This window comes from Oryctolagus cuniculus, chromosome 16, assembly GCF_051225735.1.
Source record: "Oryctolagus cuniculus isolate XC-2025 breed Fujian yellow rabbit chromosome 16, ASM5122573v1, whole genome shotgun sequence".
Taxonomy (NCBI): domain Eukaryota; kingdom Metazoa; phylum Chordata; class Mammalia; order Lagomorpha; family Leporidae; genus Oryctolagus; species Oryctolagus cuniculus.
Window position 1 is genome coordinate 42,388,873 of NC_142882.1, and position 27,740 is coordinate 42,416,612.

The 27,740-nt window shown below is 39.5% G+C and overlaps 1 protein-coding gene across 13 annotated transcripts in view; it reads right to left on the reverse strand.

The window, feature by feature from the left end:
• Positions 1-27,740, reverse strand: part of DGKB (diacylglycerol kinase beta) — a 781,129-nt gene that overhangs the window by 428,745 nt on the left and 324,644 nt on the right. For all 13 annotated transcript variants that reach the window (XM_089315158.1, XM_089315157.1, XM_089315159.1 and 10 more), the window contains 3 exons: positions 17,125-17,210; positions 13,482-13,571; positions 6,173-6,333 (listed from right to left, as the gene is read on the reverse strand). In XM_089315158.1, the coding sequence (XP_089171284.1) occupies positions 6,173-6,333; positions 13,482-13,571; positions 17,125-17,210 (337 nt within the window). The remainder of the gene's footprint in view (positions 1-6,172; positions 6,334-13,481; positions 13,572-17,124; positions 17,211-27,740) is intronic.

The following is a 27,740-nucleotide window of genomic DNA, read 5'->3' on the forward strand; positions in this document are numbered from 1 at the left end:
CTAAAATTAAGGCTGAAATAATGATAGAAGAATCCTTGTCTTATTCATGATTTTACTTGGAATGCCTCCAGTATGACACAATTAACATGATATTAACTACTTTTTTATTTTTTGAAAGATTTATTTTTTATTTATTTGAAAGGTAGCGTAAGAGAGAGATCTTCCATTGGCTAGCTCATTCCCCAAATGGCTATGACAATCCAGGCTGGGCCAGGCCAAAATCAGGAGCCAGGGACCCCATCTGGGCCACTCATGTGGGTGGCAGGGACCCAAATACTTGGGCCACCTTTTGCTACCTTCCCAGATGCATCAGCAGAGAGCTGGATCAGAAGCAGAGCAGCTGGGACTCAAAATAGTACACTCATATGGGATGCAGTGTCACAGGTGGTGGACTCACTTGCTGTGCCACGACACCAGCCCAATATATTAACCACTGATTTATAGAAAATGTGCTATGTGGCTTTTTCTCTAAAGTGTTAAATAATATTTAAAAAATAGCAATCTCAGTTTCTATGTAAATTCAATTGGCCCACCCCACCTGGTTAACAGTATTTGGCCTTAAATATAGCACTTGAGAGGTTTTGCTAATTTCTGTTTGCAGTTGCTGTCCTTATAACCAACATCTGGATTTTCTATGGAATTTTCTTCATGAGATATTGATATAGAGGTTTTCTAGCTATGCAAATTGACTTTGGGAAGCTTTTTATTTTAATTTATATTCTCAAGTTTTAGAAAATATAAGAATTATTTTTCTTAAATATTTATTTATGTGAAAGAGCAAGGAAGAAAGAAAAAGACAGGGACAGAAGGTGAGATCTTCCATCTGCTAGGAATTCTATACTGGTCTCCCACAGCGGTAGGAAGGGCCCAGTGCTGGGCCAACTATCCTGGTTTCCCACACGGGTGCGAAGGGCCCAGAGCTGGGCCATCTACCCTGGTCTCCCACACGGGTGCGAAGGGCCCAGTGCTGGGCCATCCTGCTTTGCCAGGTGCTTTGGCAAGGACTTGACCTGGCAGTTCATTAGGGGATGCAGTGGTGATTTTACCTGCTGTGCCACACACAATACTGGCCTATAAGAATTATTATGGGTGAATGGAATTGACATTACCTTTTGTGGTGCTTTTACTGTGTTTTCACTGCTTCACCTTTGGCTAGATGCTGAGAGCAGTGGGTATCACAGTGTGATATTGGACATACAACTTTGGGACCAGCTATGAACTTGTAAGAAATGTAATTTTAGAACCTACCTAATACCTGTTGAGACAGAAGATCTGGGTGTGGAGACCAGCAATCTGCATTTTTTATAAAAAAGATTTATTTTGTTTATTTGAAAGGTAGAGTTATACAGAGAAAGGGAGAGACAGAGAAAAAGAGATCTTTCCTTTGCTGGTTCACTTTCCAAATGGTTGCAACAGTGATGGTAGGAACACATCAAAGCCAGGAGCCTGGGCACAGGGGCCTAAGCACTTGGGCCATCCTCTGTTATTTTCCTGTGTGCATTAGCAGGGAGCTGAAGCCAGGAGCCTGGAGCTTGATCTAGGTCTCCCACGTGGGTGCAGGGGCCCAAGCACTCTGCTGCTTTCCCCTGCTCGTTAGCAGAGAGCTGGATCTGAAGCAGTGTCTTAATGTGTTGTGTGCCATTATGCCAGCCTCAGCAATCTGTGTTCTGACAAACCCTTCCGGTGACTCTGCCACCAGCTCACAATCAGAACCCTTGGGTTAGATTTGCTACCGATTCCTCTTCAGCAAATTTCACCTACTTACGTATGGATGGAAAATGTCCCATTTCTTCTATATGCCAAAGCTTATTGCCAGAAAAACACATGCTATACTCATAATTATTCAAATATTTCCCATAGCTGTGGTTTTGTATTTAGTATCCCGTGTGTATATTTCTTTCTGTTAGAAAATATACTTGCTAAGTGTTTGTGTATTCTATTCATTTATTTCTTTTGGAGAAAAAAGCTTTGGTGTTGTAGTTGCTATAATTTTGTTGTTTTTGCCAAGTTTTCTAATACTTGTTAATTAGTTACACATTCTTTGTTTTTCTTGTGTATTTTCCCCAGCTCTTTCTTAATTTGAATATTTTCTTATTTTTATATTTTTAAACATAATAAAACCATTATGGCTATAACTTTTTTATGTATACCATTTTTACCATACCCTATTAGTTTTTTTTTTTTTTTTTTTTGACAGGCAGAGTTAGACAGTGAGAGAGAGAGAGAGAGAGAGAGAGAGAGAAAGGTCTTCCTTCTGTTGGTTCACCCCCTAAATGGACGCTATTCCGGTCCGAAGCCAGGAGCCAGGTGTTTCCTTCTGGTCTCCCATGCGGGTGCAGGGCCCAAGCACTTGGCCCATCCTCCACTGCCTTCCCGGGCCACAGCAGAGAGCTGGACTGGAAGAGGAGCAACTGGGACAGAACCAGCGCCCCAACTGGGACTAGAACCCAGAATGCTGGCGCTGCAGGTGGAGGATTAGCCTAGTGAGCCATGGCGCCGGCCCCCTATTGGTTTGTATACAAACTCTGGATACATATGTAAACTGCTAACTAATACCATTTCCATTGTTTTTTTTTTTAATATTTTATTTATTTATTTGAGAGGTAGAGTTACAGACAGTGAGAGGGAGAGACAGAGAGAAAGTTCTGTCAGTGGATTCACTCCCCAAATGGCCGCAACGGCCAGAGCTGTGCCGATCCAAAGCCAGGAGCCAGGTGTCTCTTCCTGGTCTCCCACATGGGTTCAGGGGCCCAAGGACTTGAGCCGTCTTCTACTGCTTTCCCAGGCCATAGCAGAGAGCTTGATTGTAACAGGAGCAGCCGGGGCTAGAACTGACGCCCATACGGGATGCTGGTGCTGCAGGCGGAAGATTAACCTACTGTGCCACTGCGCCAGCCTCCATTTCAGTTTTTATTTCAATTTCACCAAAAAATTATTTAGACTAATGCTCACTTGAAACCCTCAAGTTTGGGGGCTAGCATTGTGTCTCAGTGGGTTAAGCTGCAGCTTGTGCAATCTGATTAGAGTGGTCTCAGCTGCTCTGCTTCTGGTCCAGGTTCCTGCTAATGCACCTAGGAAAGCAGCAGTAGAAGGCCCAAGTATTTGTGTCCTTGTCACTCACATGGGTGACCCAGATGGAGTTTCTGGTTGCTGGCTTCAGCCTGGGAAGTGAACCAGTGGATTGAATATATTTCTGTCTTTCCCACTCTGTCTCTCTAACTTTGAAATAAATAAATAGATCCTTTTGTTTAAGAAACCCGGCCAGCGCCGCGGCTCACTAGGCTAATCCTCCGCCTAGCGGCGCCGGCACACCGGGTTCTAGTCCCGGTCGGGGCGCCGGATTCTGTCCCGGTTGCCCCTCTTCCAGGCCAGCCCTCTGCTGTGGCCAGGGAGTGCAGTGGAGGATGGCCCAGGTGCTTGGGCCCTGCACCCCATGGGAGACCAGGAAAAGCACCTGGCTCCTGGCTCCTGGCTCCTGCCATCGGATCAGCGCGGTGCGCCGGTCGCAGCGCGCCGGCCGTGGCGGCCATTGGAGGGTGAACCAACGGCAAAGGAAGACCTTTCTCTCTGTCTCTCTCTCTCTCACTGTCCACTCTGCCTGTCAAAAAAAAATAAAAAAAAAAAATAAGAAACCCACAAATTTCTCCATGTTTTGATGTCTTCTTGGTTTGTTTTTATTTCCAGTTTTTATTGCACTGTGACAAAGAAATTATCATTTAGAATCTTCTACATATTTATCAAAATGTATTGCTTTGCATAAATAATTGATTAGGTTATGCATAAATTCTTACACATTTTACCTAAAATACTGACTTATCATTTTGATCCTTTTTTACCATTCTTTTTTTCTTAAAGATTTATTTATTTGTTTGAAAGCTAGAATTACAGAGAGAGAGAAAAAGAGAGAGAGAGAGATCTTGCATCCACTGGTTCACTCCCCAAATGGTTGCAATGGCCAGAGCTGGGTCAATCCGAAGCCATGAGCTCCCACACAGGTGTGGGGGCCCAAGCACTTGGGCCATCTTCTACTGCTTTCCCAGGCCATAGCAGAAAGCTGGCTGGGAAGTGGGGCAGCCAGGACTCGAACCAGTGCCCATATGGGATCCCAGCGCTGCAGGTGGCAGCTTTACCCGCTATGTCACATTTCATTCTTCCACTGTTTGCTTTGATCAGATTTCTTAGGTGCTTGCATTAATAGGCATTTCTCAGGAAACTGCTGCTAGGGACCAGCGTTTTGGCATAATGGGAATGGCAATTCTATTCCCAGGTGCTCCGCTTCAGGTCCAGTTCCCTCCTAATGTGCTTGGGAAAGCAGTAGAAGATGGCCCAAATACTTATACCTCTGTCACTCGTGACCTGGATGGAGTTCTGGGCCCCTATCTCTGGAATGGCCTAGTCTTGGCCAAGGAGGCCATCTGGAGAGTGAAACAGCAGAAGGAAGATCTCTTTGTCTTTGTCTCTCTCTCTCTCTCTCCTTCTGTTACTCTGCCTTTCAAATAAATAAAATAAATCTTTATTAAAAAATTGCCTCGAGGTATATTCATTGTTTACATTATCTATATTTCAATATATATCTAGATCTCTATACATATCTGTATATAAGTATCATATATGTCCTTGACACTTATGTTTATAATATATGATCAATTTTTGATATGCATTTGTAATTTCCACTAAATAGATATATTAGTACAGTATTTACTTAATAAATCTTTTATCTTGGCTTCCATGAGGGAACCCCAAGTTATCCATGGAATAATGGGTTTGAAAGATAAGTTTACAGGGTGCAACAGTTTCTGAAATTCACGTGTACACAAGCTTTAGATATACCTGCAGTAGTAAGATTTATGTTACTGCAATGAAAGGAAGAAGATTATTTTGGCTCACAGCTTGAGGTTCATTGGTTTGGTCCCTGATGACAGCATTCTTGCTGGCAGAAGCTCAAGGTGTGGCAGAACCACATGGCAAGAAGGGCATAGGGCTGTCTGTCTTCGCCTCTCCTTCTAAAGCAACCATGATTCTACCCATGGGAGCTCCATCTAACCAAGTGATCCAACATGCTCACTTTCTGAAGGCCGTGCCTTACTTCCAAACACCGTCATGAGAATATGTTTCAACTTTCTTATTGTCAATAACATAAAGCTTTCAGGGGGTAGTGTGTTAAGGCAATGCCTGTGATCCCTGCGCCCCATTAGGGAGTGCCAGTTTGAGGCCTAGAGCATCCACTTCTGGTCCAGCTCCCTACTAATGCTCCTGGGAAAACAGTAAGAGATGGCCCAAGTTTTTAGGGTGCTGTCATCCAGGTGGGACACCCAAATGAAGTTCTGGGCTCATGGCTTTGGCTTGGCCTATCCCTGGGTGTTGCAGCCATTTTGGGAGTGTACCAATGCATGGAATATATATATATATATTTATATATATGTATACATATATATATTTATATACATATATAAAATATATATATATATTTCTCTCTGACTTCTAAATAACACATACATCTTAAAAACAAAAACTGAGGCTTTTGGGGAAAAAAGCCTGCAACACATGGGCCTTTATAAAACACCCAAACTAGTATCAAAATCATGGAAATGCATTTTCCATGAACTTTTTGAAGATTCCACATATTATCATTATATCAAATTTCCTAGCATGAGTATTAAGTTATTTTATTGATTTTTCTTTCTTAAAAATAGAATTTATAAATTTCTTTTTCTCAGTGTGGCTTTCAGAGTGCCATATAAGAATCACATGAGTATCTTTCCTATGTAGCTTTCTTTTTTCCATAGATATCATCTTCGATCCAAGAATTATCCAGGAATATCTTAAGATTTCCAAATATTAGGGGTGTTAGATCAACTCATAATAGTAGTAAGAATTTTCACAGACTTTTTGCTTATTTTTTAGTCCTACTGACAGTGTCATAACTCTGTCAAAGTAAGATAAGATGGAGTGCAATGTTTTCAGATTTTCACTACTACAGAACCGTAGCTTATTTTCTTATACTTGGGAGTATCTTATTGGTATCTTACCATAGGCCATTCTCATTAAAAGAGGTGTTTTTCTGATGCAGCGATAAAAATGAATTATTCACAGTCAGTAAATCTTCATTGAATAAATATTCTCACAGTTTGATCTTTGAGGACAGGCAAATAAAATCAGAGGTAAATCTTACCACGCCGATGGAAAAGTAGTTATTGATGATACTGTAAGGCACTGGGTCTCCCTTCTCATCTTTGTCGTTAGGTATGACTTCAAACTTCCACCTGTCCAACATCACTTCTGTGCTGCTTTCGATATCTTTCAGGATTTTCATCAGATTCTCACCTTCATAACCTAACAAAAAATTTTATCTTGAAATATATATATGTATATAACCAAATAGCAAAACCTATATTTATGCATGCTTGAGCATATGTGAGTATATTACTCTGAAGTTAGATAATGCATTTAAAGCAGGTTCCTATCATACCTCATACTCATGCCAAGATTTTATTCTTAGTTTAACTTCTATTTCACTTTTATGGTGCCAGCGATCAGTCTATTCAACAGCCCCATGCACATTTCCATCACATGCCCACACGAGACTTCAAATCTATATATGAAAAGTGCAATGAGTTATCTGTTTCCATGTCTCCCTCCTACATATCCTATCTCAGAAAGTCACCACCCCCAAAAAACCAAGATGCCATTGCGGACTTCTCCATTTCCAGGAGTATACTCCCTTCACACTGTCCTCTCTGGAGGCACAGAAAACTTTCAATTCCAACAATATGTCTTACTCATTTGAGCTGTGTTTTTGTATTCTTCACTCTACCTGCCAGTACCTCCTTTCTCTTTAACTGGTTTGCCTCTACATCCATGGGATGGTTTCAAATTTGATAACCTTTCATTTTGGAGGCCACCTTCCCCAAACAATAGATCAGATCCCCATCTCATACAATCTCCCAGAACAGGACTCTCAAAATTAGGATCCCCATACAACCAGTGATCTGCCCTGTGGTTATAGGACTCGCAATTTCCCATTACAGCTTCCTCTTGCCACATCTACTCTAGAATAAAGGCTCAACAATTCCAACATTTTAATGAATCTACTATGGCCTGAAAAAAAATATTGCTTAATGCTATACTTTGTCTTAAACTTAACTGTGACTGTATGACATCACTCAGATTGCAGCCGAAGCCTGGCTATGCGACATACTGGTTTTGCTTTCTACCTCCCTCAACATCAGTCCCTCCCTTAGGTTCATTGTGATGTCTAAATGAGACAATGTATATAAGGTTTTTATAGAAAGGCCACAAACATATAACAGAACATTCTCAACATAATACTACTCATGATGAGAACATCAAGTTAAAATACTGTGCTGGAGCCAAACATTGTGATGCATCAAGTTAAGCTGGATATCAGAGTGCCTGGTTCAATTCCCAGCTCTTATACTTCGAGTCCAGCTTCCTGCTAATGTGCTTGGGAAGGCGGTGAATGATGGCCCAAGAACTTGGATTCCTGCCACCTGCATGGGAGACCTCTATAAACCTCTTGGTTTCTGGTTTCCACCTAGCTTTTTTGCAGGTATTTGGGGAGTGAATAAAATGTGAATCTTGTTCTTTCATTCTCTATCTCTGCCTTCTAAATAAATAAATCTTCAAAAAATATTGTGCTAATTTAATCCCTCCTCACATAATTATTTTGAGTGGGAATTTCTTTTCAATGCTTTATTTTACTGTGTCCAATTTTTGGCCTCTAACTTAAAATTTTACTTGAACGAGGAGATGGAATACACCCTGTGTCCTCTTTAGAGCTGTTAGCACACATATCCTTGGAAAAACTAAGAGTCAATAGAAAAAAGAACAGAGAATCTCACACCTATATTCACTAATAAAGGGTAGGTGCTTTTTTCCACTAACTCTAGGATGGGAGGCAGCCAGAAACCAGTAACTCCTGCTTTGGAGCTTGTACAGGTTAAAAAATTATGAACTGGTAAATACATATAGCAATGGGTGAAATGAATGATGATTCTATCAATATAAACATAGAATCAAGTATTATTTCAAAAGAGAAATGGATTAGAGAATAATTCAAAATACTCATATCAGTAATTGGCATATAATAGTACATGGTAAGATATTGAATGGTTTAAACTTTAAGGTTAAAATAATCATATAAACATATTTCCAGTGTTTCTTTTTAAATTTTTCTCTTTTTGAAGGAATTTAATAATATATTAGATTCTCAAGTCATAACAAATGCATGATAATTACTGTAACACGATTCTCATCAATTCTCATGTTAATGTGATATTAATAAAAAGACGTAATGTGGTTCATAGATATAATTCTAAGACTATGATACTCCCTCCCTTCTCTTTCCTTCCTCCCTCCCTGCTCCTTCCTTCCTTCCTTCCTTCCTTCTTCTGCCTTAATAGTTCTTCTACCTTCGTTATCAACATCTGATTCTTCTTCATATTTTATTTTTTTAAGAAGTACAAATAGAGGAGCACTATGCTGCAGCAGGCTAAGCCACCTCCTGGGACACGTGCATCTCGTCTAAGAGAGCCAACCTGGTCATCTGCACTTTCGAGTCCAATTTCTTGCTAATGCTCCTGGAAGGCTGCAGATGATGGCCCAAGTTCTTGCGTTCCTGTCACCCATATAGGAATTCCAGATAGAATTGTTGACTTCTGGTTTTGAACTGGTCAAAGACCTCAGTGTTGTGGACTTTTGGGGAGTGAAACAGGTGACCAATCTCTCTCTCTCACTTTCAAATAAATAAATCTTTTAAAAAATAATACAAAACAAAGTATAAGTAATAGTCTCTTCATATAAATTTTATATATAGTTATATATTTTCACCATTGAATGAAATAAAAGTTAAACATAGTCACCTATTGTCCAAATTCTACTCTTGTTTCAGAAAAATCCTAGTATTATGTGTTTTCAGTCATAAATGATTCTGTATAAAATAATATGGCATGTTGCTACATACAGTAATATGAGTAAATAATAATGCCTTAAGTCAAATATTGGACTTTCCCTCGGCTATCTCTCAGGTAATAGCAGCAGTGTTCCACACAGCACTTCAACAACGTAGGAACAGTAACCAAGCAGGCGAGAACCAGATAGGAATGAATTCATGGACACTAATCACTGCAGGTTCACTTGGCCTGAAAGCTTTACCCCTGGATATATTATTAGAGGTTTTTATGATTAAATATGAAAAAGTCTAAGATCAATCACTCTTCTAGTCATGGAAAAATGGAAGGAGGCAATAAATAAATGTATTTGCAGAATTACAAAATCTCTCTGTCTCTCTCTCTCTCACTGTCTATAACTCTTCCTGTCAAAAAAAAAAAAAAAAAAAAACAAACAAACAAAAAAAAGAATATGATCGGCCTGTGCCGCGGCTCACTAGGCTTATCCTCCGCCCGCGGCACCGGCAACCCGGGTTCTAGTCCTGGTTGGGGCGCCGGTTCTGTCCCGGCTGCTACGGGACAGTTTGGGGGTGAACAAATGGAAAGGATGACCTTTCTCTCTTGTCTCTCTCTAACTCTGCCTGTCAAAAAAAAAAAAAAAAAAAGGCAAGTCCACTAAGTATGCAAGCTTATTTACAGAAAAGGATTATGCTATTTTACTTTTATTATATTGACTTTAAAAATAATTAAATACTATATTATTTAAATTATTGAATAACAATTCATTATTCTAGGTTGACAAGCAAGTGAAAACATAATTAATATTTATTTTCTCTTTAATAGTGTGATGCTATCACAATGCACGAATGTGCCTAAAAAGTCATTGAAATGTTTACAAATGAAAATCACGGGAAGAAAATCAAAACCAAATATTTGTAGGAGCGTGCTCCATATAAATCTTTGTAACTTACCACCTCACTCTACAGAAACAATTTTTGCCTTGCAATCATCTTCAGATTTTTTGTTGGAAAGATTAATTGTTTTCAGAAAATTGCAAAGGGAATGCTAATTAAATATTTTTTGAATTTCATAGGAACCTACTTTCTTATTGTTATCCTTCCCAAAACACAGAAATGCATTCATGTAGAAAAGAGTCAGTGCAATCTATTGACCTTAAGTGAGCCAAATGATTATTAGTATTTTCTTTCTAAAAATTTAAGCATAAAAATAATTAATAAGACTACTTGAGGTACTCAACATGTATGCTGCACAAACAATTCAACAGTTCAGTGCAAGGACCAATACAAGACATGCACTGTAATTTTCTTCAAATTCTGATTAAGAATCTAACAAATAGTTGTTTAGCAATATATCCAGCAAGAAATAATCCCATTCCAAAGTATGTTTCTTTATATATATTTATATATAAATTTATTTTATAATATATATTATATATTTTATATAATATATTTATTTTATAACATATGTATTTTATAATACATATTTATATATCTCTTTATATATAAATATATATATATATATATATATATATATATATATGACCAGGCAAACGTTTTCTCCAACTCCCCAACTGCTCAACTTGGGCGCCTGGTTTTCCCCACAGCCCCAGGCAGCCCACCAGCCAGGATGATCACTCTAAGCCTCCTGCTTATCCACTCATCCTAATGGCACCAACACCCTCGTCTGCTCACTTTGTTCTCTCACTAGGACACCTATAACAGAAGTTCTCATTTAGCAACCTATATTTCTCTCTGCGTTCACGTTTTCTAACCAGTTTATTTTCCATGCAAAAATAAGTAATCAGCTTTTGTAAATTATGTTACTATGTATCTGAAACTCAAACTATTCTTCAAATCCCATCCAGTAAAATTCTTATTACGACAATTTTCTGCATCATCAGCTTCCCAATTATCTTCCCAATCTCCCCACACCCTCTCCCACTAACTGCTCAGCACCCCACTGCTGCTCCAGCCACCCCACCTCCCATCCACCTGCCCTTTCACACAGACACCTGATAAAACCACTTCTCCTTTTCTAGGCCCTGTACTTGTTGGCTATTCGGAGAGGCCTTCTTGACCACGCAGCTAAGTGGTTCCTGGATTCTTGTATTCTTTCTTTTGCTACTGTGACCTCATTCACAGTTACGTATTTCATGGCTCATTGATGTATTGACTATGAACTCAGTGAAAATACAATCTGCAAAGGGCTGGAGCAAGCCACTTAATTCCTCACATTATATCTAGCACCTAAAACAGTGCCAACACTAAGGAAGCATTCACAGACAATTTGTCAGTAATATGCTTACAGAGGCCCACATTGTAGCATGTAGCAGGTGACACTGCTGTCTGCGATGCCAGCGTCTCATATAGGCAGCAGTTCGAGTCCCAGCTGTCCACTTCCAATCCAGCTCCCTGCTAATGTGTCTGGGAATGCAGTGGAGGATGGCCCAAGAAAGTTTCTGGGCCCCTGCACCCATGTGGGAGACCTGGAATGAAGCTTCAGGCTTCTTCCTGACCCTGTCCTAGTCATTGCAGTCATTTGGGGAGTCTCTGACTCTCTATTTCCCCCTCTGTCTATAACTCTGCATTTTGAATTAATTAATTAATCTTTTCAAAAATATGGAAATACATGTATTTCAAAATATTTTACATCAAAATAAATTTATTTTTTAATTCTGTTTCACAAAAATTTGGAATTTATATCATATATATATATATATAGACATATGCTGCAGTCCTCGTCTTTGTTCATCAATAATATCATGTACATGGATTCAAAAGAATCAATAGACTATGCCAAAAACAGATTGATCCATCGAACTTGAGATTTCAGCCATTTTCTAATTTGGAAGCAAAGACATTTTCACATTGTTAATCTATAGATATCAAGTATGCATTCCAGAAGAATCTAATCTTCTCCCTTTTATCAGTACACGTGTATGAACACTGCTAATCCCAAGAATCTCATGAACAATGGTTATGTCTTCATCTCTTTAGATATGGTGAGACGTCACACAATGTCTTAGAATACTCTTTCACATCCTTATTGAATACACCAAATAGGTTCTATCTTGGTTGTAGTCTCTAATTCTGTCTACAGACTCAGCTTGGGACAGACTCGAGGGACAATTGCTCTCTAATGCCCTGGTACAATGAGAGTTACTTAGGGAGTTTGTTTAAAAAGACAGCTGCTGGCTAAGGTGCCAACCTCTAGAGATTTCCATTCAGCATATTTGGGGTGGCGGTAAACCACTATGTTGTTAACAAGCTCCCCAAGGATTTCTGATGCACACTGCCTTATCAGACACTTTCCAAACTCCTCTAAGCAAGTTTAGATGCTAAAAATATTTCCCACACAATTCCACCCTTCTCTAGCAAAGGCTGGTGTTGGTCACTGATCTTCCGATAAGCATAACCTATAAACGAATCCACAAAATATTTTAAGATTTCATCTTGAAACAGCCTTTCTCCACCGACCCTGCTCCGTCTGCCCTATTACATTTTCAGTTCCCTGAGTAGTCATATACCTTGCCATCTCTGGGCCTCTGAACCTGATGTTCCTTCTGCCTGTGACATCCAGTCTCCGTTTATACGGGTGTATCATTACTCAGCCATTAGGTTTCTCCACTGTGTCATTTCCTCAATGATGTGTGCCTTGCACTGCAAACTATCTGTTTATTTGTTGCTAGAAAATCCTATAGTTTACATTCACTTTATGTCCCACTAGTATCAAGGATCTGTTTTTCCCCCATTCTCATCTCTGTATTCTAAGTATAGAACACACTAGTTAGCATAAAGTGAGTCTCGAAGATCAAATATTACTAATGTTCATTCCTAAAATAGTCATTCATTCACCTTTCTCTCTTTTTGTGATTTGAAATTCTGAACCTTACTTTGGTGTTTATTCAAGATGACTTCATTTTTGAAACAAGAAAACAAAACAAAACAAAACAAAACAAAATTCTGGGGCCAGTGCCATGGCACAGCAGGTTAAGCCTCCACCTTCAGCACCCACAAGCGTACCAATTTGAGTCCCAGCTGCTCCACTTCCAATCCAGCTCTATACTATGGCCGAGGAAAGTGGTGGAAGACAGCCCAAATGCTTTGGACCCCTACACCCATGTGGGAGACCTGGAAGAAGCTCCTGGCTCCTGGCTTTGGATGGGTGCAGCTCTGACCGTTGCAGCCATTTGGGGAGTGAATCAGCGGATGGAAGACCTCTCTCTCTCTCTCTCTCTCTCTCTCTCTCTCTCTCTCCGTGTAACTCTGCCTCTCAAATAAATAAATCAATCTAAAAAAAAAAAAAAACTCAATAGATTTGGAAACTTCTCCTCTACAAGCCAAGTAATTAGCATCAGATCAAAGCTAGCACCTACACTCTTTCTGTCCACCATTTGTTTCCTACCCCAAACTGCTGTTCAAACACAAACATGTGGCACCCATTATACTGTTATTTGCACAGCAGGCATCATGCAGTGAGGCAACACTGGATGTGCTCTTTGTGGGGGTGGGACGTCCAGTGCTGTGTTTCTGGGTTTTGGGGCTGCTTTACCTCCTCCCCATCGCAGGCATCTTGCCAGATCATTGCCAGTGCCAAGAGGCAGGATAGCAACTGGAGGATGCTTGACCACATTGGCTTTTTCTGTGGAAGCAAACAAACAAACAAACAAAAATTGAAGTGAAATCTTGAACTCAGAAGAATAGCAAAGAAAAAGAAAAGGCAATATGACATTAAATGATGAAATTCCAATAGGTACTTATAACCTGAAAAATATTGCATTTCAGAGACATAAACAATCCTATTTTGCATGCATCTGTAACAACTGATAAATCATAAACAAAGACTATTTACAAGGTGTCAGGGATTTTTTGCTAAGAAAGCCTTTTAGTATTTTTACTCAGCTAACAATTGAGGTGTGTACTTTATGCTTGCTTATAATCTGAATCAAAATCCTCAGGGAGGCAGATTTAAGCAGCATGGAAAAACATGAGGGGGGCTGACACTGTGGCGTAGCAAGTGAACCCGCTGCCTGCAGTGCCAGCATCCCATATGGGTGCCAGTTCGAGTCTGAGCTGCTCCACTTCCAATCCAGCTCTCTGCTATGGCCTGGGAAAGCAGTAGAAGATGGCGCAAATCCTTGGGCCCCTGCACCTGAGTGGGAGACCTGGAAGACGCTCCTGGCTCCTGGCTTCGGATTGGCATAGTTCTGGCTGTTGTGGCCATCTTGGGAGCGAACCAGCAGATGGAAGAACTCTCTCTCTCTCTCTCTCTGCCTCTCCTTCTCTCTCTAACTCTTTCAAATAAATAAATTAATCTTAAAAGAAAGAAATAAGGATACTTCAAAAAGATCATGTAAAAATGCAATTAAATTATTTTGGTGCAAAAATATTGAAATTGATGGGTAGTTTTTCATAGTATACATTTTCCATCAACTTTTCTGAAGATGCATTGTCCATTCAGGGACATGACCAGAGTGAACCAGTTCCCATTTAACTCCCAAATAAAGTACTTTATTTAAAACAACGTCAGCATGGGGCATATTTTACCTTAAGGATTGACAGAGCTGAAAATCACTGAAATCTAAAAGCGCATAAGTTGTTGGCACTGCCCTGTTCTGTCCTGCACTTTGGTGCAGCTTTGTGTCAGAGCACAGAGCACACCACATGAACAGCTGGATCCGTGGGAGATTGGTAGGCTTCCTGTGAGACTGAAATCTACATCACACTGTGCTTCCGCTTTAGAGCAAGAAAGATTTCTGACACTGACGTTGCATGCCTTTATTATCATAGGCATGAAATACATATTTCACGATGTATGTTACTCTCTCCCTCTTTTTTTTCCTCCCTCCTTACCCCTTCAAAAATCAATGTGTGTAAATGTGTAAGGACAGAGGGGCAGGCCACAATGAAAAAAATCCAAAATTCAGTTTTTGGAATCAAAGCAATGCAAAATTCAAATTATTTCCACTCTAAAATCCTTACAAGTTCTCAGATACTTTTAAATTACTTCTAACTAACTTTTTCAATTCCTGAATTTTTTTCTTCTAGGGTAGATCATATAAATACTGTAATGCTTTATTTGGAAAGACCAGTTTTCACTGTGACTATTTTATTATAAATCAGTAAGTCAAAGTTGTTATATGTTTACCAAAAGTTTTGATAACCTATATTCATTTTTTGAAAGATTTATTTATTTGAAAGACAGAGTTACAGAGAGGTAGAGACAGACAGAGAGGTTTTCCATCCGCTGGTTCACTCCCCAAATGGCCGCAAAGTCCAGAGCTGTACCGATCTGAAGCCAGGAGCCATGAGCTTCTTCCTGGTCTCCGACCTGGGTGCAGGGTCCCAGGACTTGAGCCATCTTCTACTGCTTTCCCATCCTATAGCAAAGTGCTGGATTGGAAGTGCAGCACCCGGGACTAGAACTGGTGCCCATATGGGATGCCGATGCTTCAGGCCAGAGTTTTAACCTGCTTCGCCACAGTGCTGGCCCCCCTATATTCATTTTTCACTGGAGTGTTTTCCAGTGTGTGAAAAAGTAGAATATCCTCACTGGCACTGACTAAATAGGAGTGCATTAAAATTTATAGAGAGAGAGAGTAAAAATTTGAATTAAATCTTTTTTGTGAAAGGGACTATTTTAGCAAAGATTTGGTGGACACAGTAATTGAAATGAGATCTAAAAAATAAACACTTGGTTTGGATTTATCTCTTCATAAAGGCAACTCATGATCTGTTTTTCCAACTAGTAATTGGTTATGATAACTAACCAGGTCTGAAAAAGCAGACAAATTTTGAGCCTTGCCAAGATTTTTCTTACGATGCATGATTATATTTTACTCTTAATCATCTAACTGTTTTGTTTACTTATAAAAACAAGTCTATTTACATTTAACTAGAGAGACAATACAGGATAAGATTTAAGAGTGGGTTCTAATTTCAGCTCTGTCAGCTCACAGCTGTTAAGATGATGGTCTAGCCACTCAGCTTCTCTAGGTCTTCAATTCCAAATTGCTAAAAGGGATTACTGTTAGAATTTATGGAACAGAGTTCTAAGGAAGACACGAGATGATTTAGGACTATCAGATAGTAAATAATAAATAAAACAGTGATGATGATGATTACTGCTGATGATAATTATATGAATGTACACAGAGAATAAGGTTTTTAAGGTTCATGTTAGAGTATTTCAGGCATGGAAAGCCAAGACACTGTGGTAAAAAAAACAAAACAAAACAAAACAAAAAAAAACTAAATGAAAGATCTCTGTGAGTGAGATCCCAGTGGAAAGAACGGGCCATCAAAGAAGGAGGTACCTTTCTCTGAAGAGAGGAGAGAACTTCCACTTTGACTATGACCTTGTCTAAATTAAGATGGGAATTGGCGAACTCAAAAGGCTTCCATAGCCTTGGCAGCTCATGACAAGAGCCTAGGGAGATTACTGACGCCATAAACAAGAGTGTCAATTGTTAAATCAACAACAGGAGTCACTGTGCACTTTCTCCCCATGTAGAATTGCTGTCCTTAATGTGTTGTTCAATGTGAATTAATGCTATAACTAGTACTCAAACAGTACTATACACTTTGTGTTTCTGTGTGAGTGCAAACTGATGAAAACTTTACTTAATATATACTAAATTGATCTCCTGTATATAAAGAGAATTAAAAATGAATCTTGATGTGAATGGGATGGGAGAGGGAGCGGGAGATGGGAGGGTTGCGGGTGGGAGGGAAGTTATGGGAGGAAAAAGCCACTGTAATCCAAAAGCTGTACTTTGGAAATTTATATTTATTAAATAAAAGTTTAAAAAAATAAAAATAAAGTAAGTACATCTACCTGGCATAGACTTCATCAGAAGTGCTAAGATAGCTTTGGTACAAAGAAACAAGCAGATTGTCTAGAGCCTGATCCAAAAACATCTCTCAAGAATTACCAACTTCAATGAGAAATGGATTAGAAAGGAAAGACTTTTAGACACTTGCAAAATTAGTATATCAGTTAAAATTTGAACTAAAGAAAAATAAACTGAACTAGTAAATAATGTGTAACTCATTAGCTATCCAATAATGTCCTTGCATACAAAGATATGCTAATTAATGAAATGGAGAGATAGCTATTGGATACAGGGATACACAAAACAGAACGGAATGTTACCATTCTCACGCCAGTCACATTAAATATGCATCCTCATTACCTATGCAATCCAAAATCCAGCCCACAGTTCCATCTCCACCACAGGCTAACACTCGGAAGTCAGGAACATCACGGAAAAAGTTTAACCTGAAAAATAAGCACATTATGGTACCTGGTTGATATTTTAAACTATGTCAGTTTTGTGCTATTAGCATTTTCTCCAAGAAAATACGTTTTTATTTTAGGAACGAAAGTACTCCACTGATATTTTACATATCACTTAACCATAATTTGTAGTAACCTATTCCATATTTAGTAAATATATATCCTAACTTCTTTGTCAAATATATTTTCATAAACTCTGAAATTTAAAAACTGATAAATTATTATACTTTTCGATAAGATATGCTCCCAGATATAATGTGTAGTTCATATCCTTCAAAAAGTTCATGTAAAATGCCTATCTCAAAAAACTACGTTTGAATTTCAAAATTTTTTGTACCCTTATCCACTATTTCATGTAATAATTCTTGTCAATCAAAAATTGTTCTGAGGGGCAGGTATTTGCTGCAGCAGCTAAGATGCTACTTACAATGTTTGCACCCTTTATCCGAGTGCCTGGGTTCTGCTTCTGATTCCAGCTTTCTAATAAGATGTACCCTTGGAGGCAGCAGGTGATGGCTCAAATTGTTAGATGCCTGCCACTCACGGAGGATAGCCAAATGCTTCAGTATTTCCTTCGGACTTAGAATCCCGCAAATAGGAGCCCAACATCACCTTGCACTCTGACCTGTTAAACCGGGTTTTCCGCCCCTGAATGTTCAAGCTTAATTGCTGGGTCAGCTATAGAAAACACCTGCTGCTTCCCGTTGCAAACTCATTAACTCAGCTACCCTGGGAATAGTCACAGCAGTAGGTAATGCAGCCAGTTTGACAGTCATATATGCTATCGGATTGCAACAGAAGAACTGGAACAAGACAGAAACTTTAGAAATTTCTTTCCCTTGCATCCCCCAGAGACAGCGACTGTTCACAAAGTTAATATGACACTATCGGAATCAGTTTCCTGTATATTTATATATACGGATGTGGATATGTAAATCCTTATTACTCATCCACTTTCAGCATGAATGGGATCGTGCTGTACATTTCATTTACTGGTGTTCTTTCTTTGCCTAACGTGTGTCTGAGAGCTCCTTCTGTATCAGCATGTCACAAATGCTATGTGCCCCATCATGTCACAGCATGACATTCCAGTGTCACATCCTGATGTATGAATGAGTGTTGTGCAAGAATAGATAGATCATTTGTCTCCATGGACTTTTAAACTATTCCTTGCATTTTGCTATCACCAAAAAAAAAAAAAGTGCTGTGGTTAACAGTCTGAGACACACGTGTGTGAGCAGGTGATTCTGAAGGCTGCTGGGGGGAAAATGTTCTGCACCAGCAAATCACTCTGAAGCCTTTCACTGCTGAGTGTGTGTCGATTTCTCTGCAACCCCAACAGTACAAACAAACAACTCTGTAGTATTTCTTTAATACCGAGTGAAAAGCAGTGCCCTGCCAAAAACACATTTTCCTATTTCCTTGTGAGTGGAGCATACTTTCGTAGGTTCACAGGGGATGTAGGTCTTCTGTGAAGCCTTCCCACTCATTTCTATCTAGCTATCTTTTAAGATTATTTTTACAAACTCTGCATTTGCGCCCTTTAAAGAAATAATTTGTCAATGTAGCATCAACAGTGCATCAATATAATAGAAATTGTATAAAAATTAACCAAAACTCATTATGTGACGATAATAGCCATGGATAATTAAGACATGGGGTGGGGCATCTGGCAAAAGTGGCTAAGATGCTGTTGGGAGTACCTATATCTCACATCTTAGCGCCTGAGTTCAAGTCCAGATCCCGTCTCCAGTTCTAGCTTTCTGCTAATGGAGAAACTGGAAGGCAACATGGTTCAACCAATGAGTTCCTGACATCCACAAGGGACACCTATATTTAATTCCAGTTCCCTGGTTTGATCAGGCCCAGTCCCAGTGGTTGTGGGCATTTGGGCAGTAAACCAGCAGTGAGAGCTAGCTCGCTCACTCTCGCTCTCTCTCCCTCTCTTTCCCTCTCCCCATCTCTCTGCCTTTCAAAATAAGCAAAAATTTTCCCAAAAATGCAAAACATGAAACTTTCATTCATTTCTTTATATAGTATAAATGTACAGCCAGACACATTTCAAATGTTTTTTTCCTATTGGTTATGTGTAACATAATAAACAATGTGTGACAACTGTCCACACAGGAGGTAGAATACTACCAATAGCTTACACATATATCTGAACCCTTTCCCTCTAGCACCTGTTTTAATCATTCACAAAGCCAAGCACTCTTCTGAGCAATGAGCTGGTTATTATGTTGTGTCATCATCCACACTCCATTCTGCTTTCTGGTGTCCCCACTAGCATTGCTACTGAGATTCTTGGATGCCATAGCTTAATTTCTTTCTGTCTCTACCTTCTTGTGAAATTCCATTTATTTGACTTTACCTTTGGACATCCCTGTCACTAGCCTTGGACTGATTAGTTTTCTATTATTAAAAAAATACATTCTTGGAGCTTGTGTGTAGTGGATTCTTCATAGGAAGATCTACTAACACACAACTGTACAAGGTGATGCCAATTTCTTTCCCAGAGAATTGCACTGGTACACAACAGGTGAACTCCACTGAGTGCATCTTCTCTAAAGTTGTCACACATCTTAATTTCATGAATTTGCTTTCTGAGAAATGTCTGCTCATGTTGTCTGTCCCTGTTTCCTACTCTCTCTCTCTCTCTCTCTCTCACACACACACACACACACACACACCTTGTTAGTTAATAAAACTCTTATACTTGTCCTTTATTCCATTTCCTTTTAGTTTCTACATTTTTTTTTTTTGACAGGCAGAGTGGGCAGTGTGAGAGAGAGACAGAGAGAAAGGTCTTCCTTTTGCCGTTGGTTCACCCTCCAATGGCCGCCACGGCCGGCGCACCGCACTGATCCAATGGCAGGAGCCAGGTACTTCTCCTGGTTTCCCATGGGGTGCAGGGCCCAAGCACTTGGGCCATCCTCCACTGCACTCCCTGGCCACCACAGAGAGCTGGCCTGGAAGAGGGGCAACCAGGACAGAATCCGGCGCCCTGACCGGGACTAGAACCCGGTGTGCCAGTGCCGCAAGGCGGAGGATTAGCCTAGTGAGCCGCAGCGCCGGCCAGTTTCTACATTTTTCAAATTGCCTTTTGCAAGTTGAAAGGTTTTTTTTTTTTTTTTTTTTAATTACTTTCATTAGCGAACCAGATTGTAGTATTAATGCATTTAAATTTACCAACTTTTCTATGGTCTCCAGTACCTCGACCAGACTTTCATAAGAAAATCTTGCTTACGCAGAGTTCAGGAGAGGATTCATATACACTCATCTGAAATGTCAGCTTTATTTTCAAGACAGAAATTCTTCACTTGTTGCAAGGTGAGGCAGGTTTCCTTTTTCCCTCCCTCCCTACTCTGCCCCCATCCTTTCTTCTCTCCCTCCCTGCATTTCTTTTGCCTGTAGTGCATCAATTTTCCTATCAATTTTATCCATCTTCTCCTTTACTGAATAATTCAACTTTCTTCCATGCAAAGTCCGTTCTAAATCTAACATGGATGCATTTCTTTTCTGTATTCTCTTCCTGTTCCTTTCATGAATTTGTCCATCTCTACATCAATAACACACACTTACAAATACTACAGCTTGCTGATATCTGCACCTCCTTACATAAAGCAGCTTATAATTTCTTCTTTGTCAACCCAAATTAATTTTAAAGCTAAATGGTCATATTCCACCAAAACATAAATAAGAAAAAGACAAACCAATAATTATTTCGATTGGAACTGCATTAAATCTATATATCAGTCTTGGAAGAATATCATCTATATAATATCAATTGTTTCCTCATCCATGAATATAGGATTGTTCAATTTATGTCCATCATTAAAGTTTTTAATTTTCTGCTTATAGGCCTTCCATGTTTTGTTAGACATATTATTTTTTGTTTTATAGTCTTGATATTTTGAACATATTAAAATTATGTTTGCTAATATTAATATTTCTTCTTTTGTTGGTGATGCATATAACTATATCTGACTTTTATAAACTCATTTTATAAACATTCATATCGCTCCTATTTTATCAATTGCCTTTATTTTCTTTGCATGTTTATTTAGATTTCTACAATGGTATTACTAGTGATTCTCAAATAATTATAATTGTTACTTATGTCCCTGTTTCATTATCTTGGTCAACATCCCAATATATTTCATATAGTGGTATTTGTAGACAACATTTGTATCTTACACCTGAATTTAAGTGCAATACTTACAGAAATTGCACATAATATTGGATATAATAGGATAATATTGTTTTAGGAATATTCTTGTTCTTCTTTGTCTTTCCAATTTTTTTACTGATATCTTTTATGAGGCTAATAAAATGTCCATTCTACTTCCTGAAGGGTAAGAATTTGTATTGTGAACAAAAATTAAACATTTTGCTGAATCTTTTGAGATGACTGTTTGGTTGGTCTCATTTAATAGACTGATGTGAGAATACACAATTAAAATTTTGGATTATTGAGTTATTGGTATAATCTTTGTAGACACCTAAAAGAGTCATTGTTAGGACTGTTAAGTAGATAATTGGATTTGGTTTGCTAACAGTTTGGAAGTTTTGCACCTGTATTTATGAAAACTACTTTTCTTCTGAATATCACTTTCTCTCTCTCTCTCTCTCAGTCAAAATGATACTGCCAGGAGCACTTGTTAGGATGCCAGTTGAGACATCTGCATCCCATAACCATATACCTAGGTTTCAGTCCCCGCTCTGTTCCTGATTCTGGCTTCCTGATGAATGTACAGCCTGCAAGACAATGGGCAGTGGTTCAAGTAGTTGGTTCTCTGCCACCCATGTGGGAAAGCTGCAGTGAGTTTCCAGTTTCTGCCTACAGCCCTACCCAGACCTGGCCATTGCAGGTAACAGGGGGTTGGACCAGAAGATGAGAGCTTTCTCTCTGTCAGTCTGTTCCTCTCCTCTCTCTTCCTTTCTCTCTCTCTCTCTCTCCCTCTGTCTCCCCACCCCCAAAGCAAATAGCGTGCCTGCACTATTGCTTAGCAGGTTAAAGCCCTGGCATGCAGCACCAGCATCCCATATGGGCGCCAGTTCCAGTTCTGGCTAATCCACTTTCTAACCAGGTCACTGCTAATACACTTTGGAATGCAGCAGAGGATGACCCAAGTCCTTGGGCCCCTGCATCCACATGGGAGACCCTAAAGAAGCTCCTGGCTCCTGGCTTTGTATCAGCCCACCTCTGGCCATTGTGGCCACTTGGGGAGTAAACCAGCAAATGGAAGACCTCTCTCTCTGTGTGTCTCTTTCTCTCTGTATCTTGTTCTTTCAAATAAACAAAATAATTCTTAACTGAAAAAAAAAAGTATACGGTCTCCAACTTTCATTTCTTATTTAGGGGGAAGAATTTATATATTTTTGTAAGTTCCTTAAAAACTGAGAGCACTTACATATAAAACTACTCAATTTTTGGTGTTTTCTTTTTTCCATAGAACTATTTTAAATAATGGCTTAAATTTCTTGAATAATTATAGAAAAAATTCGTGTTTTTGAATCTTTCCTAAGCCAGCTCCTTCCAGTTATAGTTCTGCCTATCTGTTCGTCTATCACATCCAGATTTCTGAACACAAGGGCACCGAAGCTTCAGGAAGCCCCTTCAGCGCATGGCAGCAGCTGGGGCACTGGCCTCCACAGAGTTTATGGTTTCTAGAGAAAGCCTGATCATCCTTGTGACTCACCATCGTTCCGCCACTCCATGATGAAGTCTCATCTGTTACTCATTCGTGTTTTCTTTAAAAATTATCATCTTTCTCCTTCAGCAGAGCCCTACCCCCAACATAAGCCCCACGTGACGGTGAAGCAGCTTACTTTGTGTAAACAGACTGCTAAATGGATGGGAACAGTGACCTCTGCTGATCTCAACCTCTTACCCCAGTCTACCCAAGCAGTTTTTCCTAGAGATTCATCCATTCCCTATTTCATTCATTCGTTCATCGCAGAGTCACAGTCCTTGAACTTTTTTTTTTTTATTTTGTTTTGACAGGCAGAGTGGACAGTGAGAGAGAGAGATAGAGAGAAAGGTCTTCCTTTGCCGATGGTTCACCCACCAATGGCCGCTGCGGCCAGTGCACTGTGCTGATCCGAAGCCAGGATCCAGGTGTTTCTCCTGGTCTCCCATTCGGGTGCAGGGCCCAAGCACTTGGGCCATCCTCCACTGCCTTCCCAGGCCACAGCAGAGAGCTGGACTGGAAGAGGAGCAACCGGGACAGAATCCGGCACCCCGACCGGGAGTAGAACCCGGGGTGCCGGTGCCGCAGGTGGAGGATTAGCCTATTGAGCCACAGTGCCGGCCAGACTTTAAAATGAAACTAACACCACCTGCCTAATTGGGCTATTTACCTACACATAAACAAAATGTGTTTGTAAATACATGGCACTCCCCATGGGTTATTGCAGAAATGATTATCTTCTCACTTCATGACAAGGAGTGCATGTGTGTCTTAGGTCCCTGTGTCACTCTATTACCCCCATCTCTCTCATCTCCCATGTTCTGGCAGAAAAGACACAATGAGAATTTTTTTAAAAAGCATATCTGGGTTGAGCAGTGAGTAGGGTTCTCCTATCTCTAATCTGAAACTATGGCCACTGGCCCATCAGGAGACTGCTTGCAAGTATTGGAGACAGAAGGCACGTGGGAACACAGCTGGGTTTGAGAAAAGGAAAACCCAAGAGACTTGCAGCCCGGAATTGGGGCTCTTAGTGGCACTGACTTCTCACCCAGTCAGGTTCCAACAACCAGCAGCTGTGAGCCTGCCGCTTCACTGTGGCCCTGCCAAGGGCAGAAGCAAAGAGAACCAGGAGATTCCAGGAAGATGTCCCTTCTGTGGGACTTGTTTTGACATCAATTTTTAAAGATTCACTTGAAGAACAAGTATAAATATTTTGCTTGCTTGACAAATGCACGCTGTTAAGAATTATATACTACTATAGTTTTAATGATTTTGTGACTATTTTAAAATTAGAAGTGAAGTTGAACATCATTTACTATTGTTTAAAGCCCTTGTCTATTTATAATCTTTTTATTTTTTATTTGTTGAACTCTTTATTTAGTTGAACACTAAGCCTTTGACTATAATGTAAATTAAAAATATAACATCTCAAAAATAAAATAAATTGATCCTGTAAAAAAATGCCTTGGCTCCTATATTTAGTTTTGCTATTTTTATGGACATTTTTGATATTAAAACTTCAAGCCATTTGTTAAGGATCTTGATGATGACTGAGTTTTCAATGTTGGTAATTATAATATTGGCTCCTCTAGGGAGTTCATCATTTTTCTGGCACATCTGAGTTCAAAGAGATTCTTCTTGCTATAGGGTTAGTTGCTCTGTGTCGGAGGCTTTCTTTGTGTATTCGCTCCACACCCATCGCTATGACAATCTTTAAAGTTCCGGTTACACAAGATGAGTACAGCACCATCCCTAAGGCCCACATTGCTGCAGCGTACAACTGAGGTCTCGTGTTAAATTTCCTGTCAGACACACACACACACACACACACACACAAGTGGGTGGTGGTTTGTGATGTGTAACACCACTGCTAATTCAGAAACTTACTATCCGTTACAGGAAGTGTTAAGATGAAAATCAATGAACTTTCATTTGTGTATTTTTAACACACCATGAAGTTATCTTAGAAAAAAAAGTACCGTATCTATTCAAGAATCTTGGAAAGTGTCTAAAAATCAAGTTTTTTAAATCACAATATGTAAGTATTTCTTTTGATTCCAATCTTCCAACCTCGCATGCTATTATTTAAAGAAAATAAGATATAACCATTTATATGTAATGTGGATACATTAGTTAGGAGCCAGAATGAACACATAACATAAAAGTGTGGCAATTAAGCAGTACACATACTGTTGTATATTAAAAATTATATTCTTTGATTCTTAGAGGAAATCTATGTAAGATTCATAAATATTTTAGCATATCAATGCCTGGTGAATGCATCCTCACTTTAATTATCCACATTCATGTCCCTTTGTTTTGAAGAAACATAAGGCTGAAGGATTAAAAATGACTTCATCGTATGTCATCAACTCTCCTCTTCTTTTTCTTCCTCTGTGCTTAGAAAAATATAGTTTATGACAAGAACTTGCTTTGAGAAAGGTCTGCATTCTGATTTAAGCATTTGGAACCAGAAACAAGCATACTTATCTCTATCATTGTGCTCCATTCATATTCATCCATGCATATACACATATTATTCTTGAAGTTACAAGATTAGATGGCTTTACCACTGCCTCACTAAAATCAGGCTGGATTTTCTGGTCTGTGGTGCTCCTATTGTTTTTAAAATGGCTGCTTAGAAAACCAAGAATAGACACATATATACTGTGCTCTTATTACTATTAGCGTTGTTGCTGCAGTGTCTTTAAAAGGCAGAAAATTTATAAAATCTGAAGATAAACCAGAGTATATATACTGCAGTATATTTTAAAAAGGCCACGCATAAAGAAGGTATGCACCCCAAATTTAATTTCATTATATATAAATGTATTACTGTGCATTTCTCTGGCTATTGATAACATCAACTTCTTGGTCATGATTCATAAATCTAATGTGACTCCTCCATCATTTCAGCTTAAAGTAACACTACTCTTGGATCTTCCAGTCTCATATTTTAAGTGCTTGTTTTAACAATAACATCCAAAGTTTAGGTCAGTGAGAAAGTGCACCTGTCTGAGCACATTTCATTGCTCTTTAGACTTACATACATACAGGAAGGTGACACTGTATAAGGGTAAGTAGAAAAGTGACTAAAGAAGAAATCTGGACTCATCTTTATGAGCTCTGAATAACCTAAAGCAGTTACTATCATCCCCAGTAAGAACATTCAGAGTATTTAGAAAATAAACATTCCAGTGAAACATTCATTTCATTATCCCTGGCAATCCTCAAAACATCATTTTTCCCTATGTGGATTTTAGAAGTGAAAGAAGGAAAGCTGGAGAGAGGGAAAGAGAAAAAGACAAGGCACAGCAGAGCAAATGAAAGACTGAAAATAAAGAAGGATTTGCACCTGGAAGCTGTGGTGTTACCTCATTAAATAACTTTAACAACCTCCCTAGATAAAATGAGTTAGGAATAAGAATTCAGTAAACAACAGGCTCAGCGTTGTGATAAAAATATCTTCCTTTCTTTGAGTAGTGTATATAATTCTTGGAAAATTAATGCTGAAAGAAATATCAAGTTTCATTTGGGTTATTTTTGAATGAGTATAAACATAGCTTTTTAAAAATATATTTATTTAAAATAATTTAGAAAATATTATTCACAATTTCTTTAGTAAAGATCTAAATGTTAAAATGTTATTTTTTTTCTAGTGCATGGAAAACAGTCACCCTTTTAGTATCTTTTAAATAGATATTAATATAACTTAATGTTTAAGAAGTTATGATGAAATTAAACCAAACTCATGGGATGGCATTGTCTTGGATGAAATCCTGAGCTAATTCAAAGAGGCTTGATCAAACAGGAATGCCAGCTGCCTTGTGCAAGCTGAACTCGTGAAAGGGTCCAGTCAATCAGATGGGCCCAGTGTTCCTAAACCACTTTGATGAGGAATTCCTCTCTGTTTAACCCTATCAGGAGAGTAACTGTGAACTGACCAAGCCACTTTCTGTCCTTATTTCTGTCTATATCACCAAACGCCTCTGCTCAATGCATTGAAATGCTCATCTTATTTTACAGAACAAACTGTTGCTCAATTCGAGAATTACAGATAAAACTCAACTAGATCTTTAAACTAAATTTGTTGTGATTTTGCCTTTAGACACTATTAAGCAATTTTTGTTGTTGTTTGGCCATTTTCTCTCCCTTAAAAATTAGTAGTTTTCTGAATTAAAAGGAGAAGGAATTAATTGAATCCAATAGTTTTTATAAGGATTTTTTAAAAAAAAAAATTTTTTTTTTTTTGACAGGCAGGCAGAGTGGACAGTGAGAGAGAGAGACAGAGAGAAAGGTCTTCCTTTGCCGTTGGTTCACCCTCCAATGGCCACCGCGCTGCGGCCAGCGCACCACGCTGATCCAATGGCAGGAGCCAGGTGCTTCCTCCTGGTCTCCCATGGGGTGCAGGGCCCAAGGACTTGGGCCATCCTCCACTGCACTCCCAGGCCACAGCAGAGAGCTGGCCTGCAAGAGGAGCAAGCGGGACAGAATCTGGCACCCCGACCGGGACTAGAACCCGGTGTGCCAGCGCCACAAGGCGGAGGATTAGCCTAGTGAGCTGCAGTGCTGGCCTATAAGGATGATTTTTGAAAACATCTTGGGCTGACACCACGGCTCACTAGGCTAATCCTCTGCCTGCGGCGCCGGCACCCCAGGGCGCTGGATTCTGTCCCTGGTTGCTCCTCTTCCAGTCCAGCTCTCTGCTGTGGCCCAGGAGTGCAGTGGAGGATGGCCCAAGTGCTTGGACCCTGCACCCGCATGGGAGACCAGGAGGAAGCACCTGGCTCCTGGCTTCGGATTGGCGCAGCGTGCTAGC